Source organism: Panicum virgatum, chromosome 6K, assembly GCF_016808335.1.
Source record: "Panicum virgatum strain AP13 chromosome 6K, P.virgatum_v5, whole genome shotgun sequence".
NCBI classification, from domain to species: domain Eukaryota; kingdom Viridiplantae; phylum Streptophyta; class Magnoliopsida; order Poales; family Poaceae; genus Panicum; species Panicum virgatum.
In genome coordinates, this window is record NC_053141.1 from 24,202,017 (window position 1) to 24,208,662 (window position 6,646).

Here is a 6,646-nt window from a genome sequence, read left to right on the forward strand (position 1 = left end):
GTGGCGTGGCGAGTTAGGGTTGGTGGCGGTGGCTTCGGGGTGAAGATGAGATGCAGGAGAGGCCGGGGATCCTATTTATAGGGCGGCTGAGGCCTAGGCGTGCGTGCCCAGGGTGCTGACGCGGCGCGGGGATCACGACGGTGACTGGGCCGGTCGTTGCGCGAGGTAGCAGGAGGATCCGACAGGCGGGCCCGGGGCGCAGTGAGAGAGAGGGCGACGCGGGCTGCGTGATCGTGGGCGCGGAGCGACGCTGGCGGGTGGGTCTGGCGGTTCGGGCGGGCGACGCGCGTGGCGGGCGAGCAGCGCCGACAGGTGGGCTAGGTCTGCCAGCGTCGCGGGGAGGGGAGGGCGAGCGCGGACGGTTTTGTTGCGGGACGGGCCGGCGCTCGCGCGTGAGCAGGCCGAGTGCGGAGAAGTGGGCCGTGGGGAGGGAAGGCGCTGGGCTGCCGCTTGGGCTGGGGTTGTGGGCCGGACTGGGTTTTGGATTTTCTAGTTTCTTTTCTATTCTATTTCTAAAGCAAACACTCAAATTCTAATTGAATTCAAATTCCAATTTGAATTCAAACCCAGCACTCAACAAAAAGAACAATGCACCAGCATGAATGCAACAACAAATTTTTAAACTTAGACAAATTTTAATTACTTGTGAACCAAAATTAGATTAAATGCAAGGCTAAACATAATAAACCTTAGAAAATTAAATAAAGCCAATTAAATTTATTATTAAATCGGAAAATTAAATTAGGGTGTTACAATGGAGGAGGAGAACTCTCACCTTCGGGAGATTCTCGGTTGGGTGTCCGCCCGCGAGCCTCAGTTGGGCATGATGGTTAAGCAGTTTAAGCGGGCTGATGGTGTTGGGGTTGGTTTTGCTTTTACTCCTGCTGACTTTGTCCAACCCTATGGCAAGATTGGTGAGATGCTTGAGCCGAGTGTGAGTGCACTTTCTTCTTCCACAGCTCCACCAGTTCCTAAGCCAGCACCAGTTAAGGATGGAATTCTCTCTGAGCCACCCAGAGCTCCACCTAAGAATCCAGTGTGGGTTCCCAAGCCTAACCACCTCAAGAACCGACTGGATACACTCCCTCCTAGTGGTAAGCCTATTCCTAAGCCCAAGGTGAGGACTCAGCCCCCCAGAGTACCTCAGAGAGCCCCTGCTCCCACGCCACAGCCTACACACAAGAGAGAGCCTTACAGTGTGAGTGGTACGAGAGGGGTGGTCACTTGGCAGAGTTCTGCTTTCGGAGGTTGAGCTTTGAGCGCAGGCAGCCTGAGAGGCGCACTCCGGAGGTGTTCCACTAGCCTACAGGAGGACACGCTCCAGCTTGATGTGGGCAGAGGCGGGATGCCAGGCCACGTCGTGTAGGTGGAGGAGGGGGAGGCGGTGGTGGATACCACGCTCCTGTTGGTGGTTTCACCGGCCCCATCCCACACCGTGCTTTCGGTGGTGGTCAGTGTGGCCGAGGCTTTGGTGGCGGAGGCGCACCACATTTTCCTCAGCGTGGTGGTCTCCAGCCACAGTTTTCGTTTGAGGATACTTACCCTGCTTTCGAGCAGATGGCACGACACTGGTTTGCTTCTTTCTGTGCTAACCCCAGTGTCGGGCCATTTGCCCACTCTTTTTCCTCTTACTCAGCAGGACACTCGAGGCCTGGAGAACATATGGCTCATGGACTCCGGTTGTTCGTGCCACATGATCGGGAGTCACAGATGGTTCTCCAGCCTCACCCCGATGAAGGACAAGGAGTACATCGTCTTCGGGGATAACAGCAGAGGAAAGGTACGTGGAGTTGGCGCTATTCGGATTTCTGATGACTTCACCCTGAGAGAGGTTGCTCTTGTTGATAAACTTGGTTTTAATCTGCTTTCTATTTCACAACTTCTTGATGATGGGTATGAGGTAAGTTTCAAGAGAGGTTGCTTGTGTGTTCTTGATTCCAGAGGGGAATTTGTTTGCAACATTGTTCCTCTTGGTCGTGTGTTTCGCATTGACTTCTCTGGATCTTCTTCTAGCACCTCTCACTGTTTGGTGACTGGTCAGTCCTCTGAGCTCTGGAAGTGGCATAGGAGACTTGGTCACTTGAGTTATGCTCAGCTCACTTGATTTGATCCGAGGATTCCCCAAGCTAAAGTTGGACAAGGACCTTGTCTGTCACCCATGTCATCACGGGAAGATGGTTTCCCTTCCGCACCCACCTGTGAATCAGGTGATGACATCGCACCCAGGCGAGCTTCTTCATATGGACACCGTTGGTCCTGCTCGTGTGCGCTTTGTTGGTGGGAAGTGGTACATTCTTGTGCTCGTGGACGACTTCTCTCGATACTCTTGGGTTTTCTTCTTGGAGACTAAGGATGAGGCCTTTCAGTACTTTCGAGACCTTGCCTTGAGGTTACAAAACAAGTTTCCACATGCCATGAGGGCTATTCGCAGTGACAATGGCTCTGAATTTAAGAATGCTCGTTTTGATGACTTCTGTCGTGGCTTCGGTCTTGATCACCAGTACTCCTCTCCTTATGTTCCTCCACAGAATGGCGTGGTTGAACGCAAAATTCGGACCCTATTGGAGATGGCCAGGACGATGCTCGATGAGCATAGGACTCCTAGGCGTTTTTCGGCCGAGGCTATCAACACCGCATGCTATGTTGCCAACCGCATCTTCCTTCGCTCATTCATGAAGAAGACTTTGTATGAGTTGCGGTTTGGTCGACAGCCCAAGGTGTCCCACCTGCGTGCTTTTGGTTGCAGATGCTTTGTTTTGAAGGAGGGAAATCTTGATAAGTTCGAGTCTAGGAGCTCTGATGGCATTCATCTTAGCTATGCTCTTCAATCTAGAGGCTATCATGTTCTTATTCTTGAGACTAACCGGATCGTCAAAACTTGTAATGTAACCTTCGACGAGTCCACTCCTTCTTTGTTTGCTTCTGTGAGGTGCAGGTGATGATGACTTTGGCCAGGACATCTTCGAGGATGAGGATGAGCTTGAGGCCTTTGAGGGTGATGGTGGTGTCCCTGCGCCAGCTGCAGGCCCACTTCCTGGGGATTCGAGTTCTGACGACGATGGCGGCCCGCTCCCCACAGCTTCGACTACGGCCGATCCACATCCAACTCAAGGTTCTTCCTCCAGGACCCATGCTGAGGGCGGTGGCGAGATGACTTCACCTCAGCGAGTACACCACCGAGCCCTGCGGGATCATCCTCCAGAGAGGATACTCGGGGACCTTCACTAAGGAGTTCAGATACGGTCGAAGGTTACCTCTATCGCTTTCTGTGGTCACTCTGTGTTTGTAGCCACCTTTGAGCCCAAAGATGTTGGACATGCTTTATCTGATTCTAACTGGGTCAATGCCATGTATGAGGAGCTAGAAAACTTCGATCGAAACCAAATCTGGGTTCTTGTAGAGCCTCCACCAGATTGCCACCCTATAGGTACCAAATGGGTTTTCAAAAACAAACAGGGTGAGGATGTGATGGTTGTGAGGAACAAGGCTAGGTTAGTAGCTCAAGGTTACAGCCAGCAGGAGGCGATAGATTATGAGGAGACCTTTGCTCCTGTAGCTCGTTTAGAGGCCATCCGGATCTTTTTAGCCTTTGCAGCTTCTAAGGGGTTCAAGCTGTATCAAATGGATGTGAAGAGTGCCTTTTTGAACGGGTTTATAGAGGAGGAGGTCTATGTGAAGCAGCCTCCCGGCTTTGAGAGTCCCAAGTTTCCAGACCGAGTCTTCAAGCTTCAGAAGGCTTTGTATGGTCTGAAACAAGCCCCTAGAGCCTGGTATGCGAGGTTGAGAGCCTTTTTGCTTAAGCAGGGGGTTTTCATGGTTTCGGTAGATAAGACGTTGTTTCTCCTCAAGCGTAGCGCTGATTTTCTGTTGGTTTAGATTTACGTGGATGATATTATCTTTGGTGGCTCCTCTCACTCTCTTGTTTCTAGTTTTTCTGATGACATGAGCAGGGAGTTTGAGATGTCTATGATGGGTGAGCTTCAGTTCTTCCTCGGGTTGCACATCAAGCAAACCCGGGATGGCACCTTCATCCACCAGGACAAGTACACCAAGGATATGCTCAAGAAGTTCGACTTCGGGGACCTCAGTCCCATGCCGACTCCTATGAGCACTTCTACGGTGCTGGATGAGGACACTAAAGGTGTTACTGTGGACCAGAAGGAGTACAGGAGCATGATCGACTCGCTCCTGTACTTGATGGCCACCAGACCCGACATCCAGTTCGCGGTCTATCTCTGCGCAAGGTTCCAGGCTTCTTCGCGCACTTGTCACAGGAATGCTGTGAAGAGGATTTTCAGTACCTCCGCTACACTCCTGAGTTTGGCCTTTGGTACTCTTCTTCCTCTTCTCTTGCGTTGGTTGGCTTTTCTGATGCTGACCATGGTGGGTGTCGGATTGATCGCAAGTCGACTTCAGGCACCTATCAGTTTCTTGGAACTTCTCTTGTGTCTTGGTCTGCCCGCAAGCAAACTAGCATAGCCCTTTCCACCACAAAAGCCGAATACATTGCTGCTGCTAGTTGCTGCTCCCAGATCCTTTGGATGAGACACACTCTCAGCGATTATGGCCTAACCTATGGCAGAGTTCCTATTTTCATTGACAGCATCTCAGCCATAAGCTTAGCCAAGAACCCTGTCCTACACTCTCGCTCCAAGCATATAGACGTGAGGTTCCATTTCCTGAGAGATCACTATGAGAAGGGTGATGTCGAGCTGACCCATATATCCACTGATAATCAAGTAGCCGACATCCTGACCAAGACCCTAGAACAAGCCACCTATGCTCGCTTGCAGGGAGAGCTTGGCGTGTGCTACTCATTTTGAGTTGGGTAGTTGTTTTTGTAGTTTAGGATTGGTTTTCCTTTCTCTTTGCTTTTTCTTGCATTTTTGTGTACATACCATTTTGCATAGCATCTGCTCATATGCATTACACTTGCACTAGCTTCTCATGTATGATATCTGCATTTGCTTGTGCCTTGTGCTATGCTATAAGTTGTATATATGCTTTGACCATGTGTAGCTAGCTCCTTTGAATATGTTGTATATTGGCTCTGAGCTTAGCTGTTTTATTCTTTGAAAATCATAAAACATGGTCACCTTCAGGATCTGCTACTAGCATGTGTAGGTTTGTATGCTTATGCTATCTTGTTTCATGCTTAGTGGCTAGGTCCTTTGCTTTCTTTATGCAACAAGATGCCCTCTTTTGCTTCATGATTGTTTTGCAAATTCAAATAGTTGGTGTGTTATAATTGGCATCTATTTCAAAAAGTCCAACAATTGGTATATCATGGTTTGCTCTGAGTGAAAATATCCAGGTGGGATTGCTTGCACCACTGATCTTGTTCTGAGACTGCTCCTCTGGAGAACTTGGACAAGGCTGTGGATGACTGAGAGTGTTGTCTTAAGCTTCTGATGGTCTTTGACCTAGGCTTGGCACATTCACTAAGTTAAGCACTTGCAAGTTTTCAACCCCTGGCACCACTTCTTCTTGTTGAGAAATTAAGGGTTTTCAGTGGGTATCAAACTTTAATCTTGACAAGTTTTCAGTGGCTTGAGTGGCAGTTGCTGTGATATGCTTTGGATAGCTCACCTGTATGCTCTTGCTAGCACTAGCATACTTGTTTACCTTCTAGTACGCTAGGTCCTTTATGGTGATGCTTTTTCTTTTACAAATGACAAATGCTTGCTCATGAACTATATAGATATATTCTTATGAGCTTCTCCATGCTTTGTCTTTGTATATGCACCCTCATATGCTGTGCTATTTCGTCCCTTGCAAATGCTCTTGTTCTGTACCTGGACGCTTTTTAGGCACGCATGCATTGCACTTCATGGCATATTTCCAGGGGAGCCTCTAGGCAGGGGGAGTTTCCTTGACGTGTGCTTTGTCAACAAGGGGGATAGATTGGTGTTTGGCCTAAGGGGGAGAGTTTGTTGTTTGGTGTCTCTGATACCTTAGGCGGAGAGATTTTGGAGAGTTCCAGTCATTGTGGAGAGTTCCAGTCTTTGAGTGTGCACACATCAGGGGAGAGTTGCATAGTAAGGGGGAGCTGCATTTCAGGGGGAGTTTTGAGCTTTTCATGCTCTTTGCTGGTTGCGTTGAGCTTTGCCTCTTTCTGGAGGGACTAGCTTTGCACATGCTTCGCTGTGTTGAGCCTTGCCTCTTTCTTGAGGGGTCAAGCATGTTTTGGAGTCAGTGCGTTGAGCCATTGCCCTTGTCTTGGGGGCTGACTCTTTTGGCTTTGCTATCTTCAAGTGATCTTTTCTGGCTTTCATTCGCTTTTGATCACTTGAGTTAGCTCTCTTTGTTTGCTATTTGTTTTCGGTTATCTATTTCTTTCACCAGTGCCCGTGTGGGGTGTGGTGTTGACAATGCACTCATCAAGGGGGAGATTGAGAGGCAGTGGAGGCCTGCTCCTTGGTGTGATGAGTGATTGCCAACACGTGGAGTGGACTAACTGTGTGTAGTCATGACTCTGTGGAGATTGAGCCCATTCTTGGTCTGTGGTGTGCAGGTACACGGATGGCGCGGTGGTAGCGAGATGGTTTGGAGAAGAGCGAGGCGCGTGCCGATGCACCATGCGGCGGTGTTGCGGCAGGGAGCTCGATGACCATGCGGAGGCGGGAGACCTTGCGGTGGCATTGGA

At 49.8% G+C, this 6,646-nt stretch overlaps 1 protein-coding gene across 1 annotated transcript; it reads left to right on the forward strand.

The window, feature by feature from the left end:
* Positions 1-1,732: 1,732 nt before the first annotated feature.
* On the forward strand, positions 1,733-5,336 carry LOC120713343 (uncharacterized mitochondrial protein AtMg00810-like). The gene is made up of 3 exons (XM_039999326.1): positions 1,733-1,900; positions 3,985-4,244; positions 5,315-5,336. The coding sequence occupies exons 1-3, from the start codon at positions 1,733-1,735 to the stop codon at positions 5,334-5,336; spliced, it is 450 nt and encodes a 149-aa protein (XP_039855260.1).
* The last annotated feature ends 1,310 nt before the right edge of the window (positions 5,337-6,646 follow it).

Coding starts and splice junctions, on each gene's coding strand:
- LOC120713343 (XM_039999326.1), top strand. CDS start 1,733: ATGAAGGACAAGGAGTACATCGTCTTCGGGGATAACAGCAGAGGAAAG. Junction 1,901..3,984: donor TTCTTGATGATGGGTATGAG/GTAAGTTTCAAG, acceptor GGTGAGCTTCAG/TTCTTCCTCGGGTTGCACAT. Junction 4,245..5,314: donor GCGGTCTATCTCTGCGCAAG/GTTCCAGGCTTC, acceptor GAAAATATCCAG/GTGGGATTGCTTGCACCACT.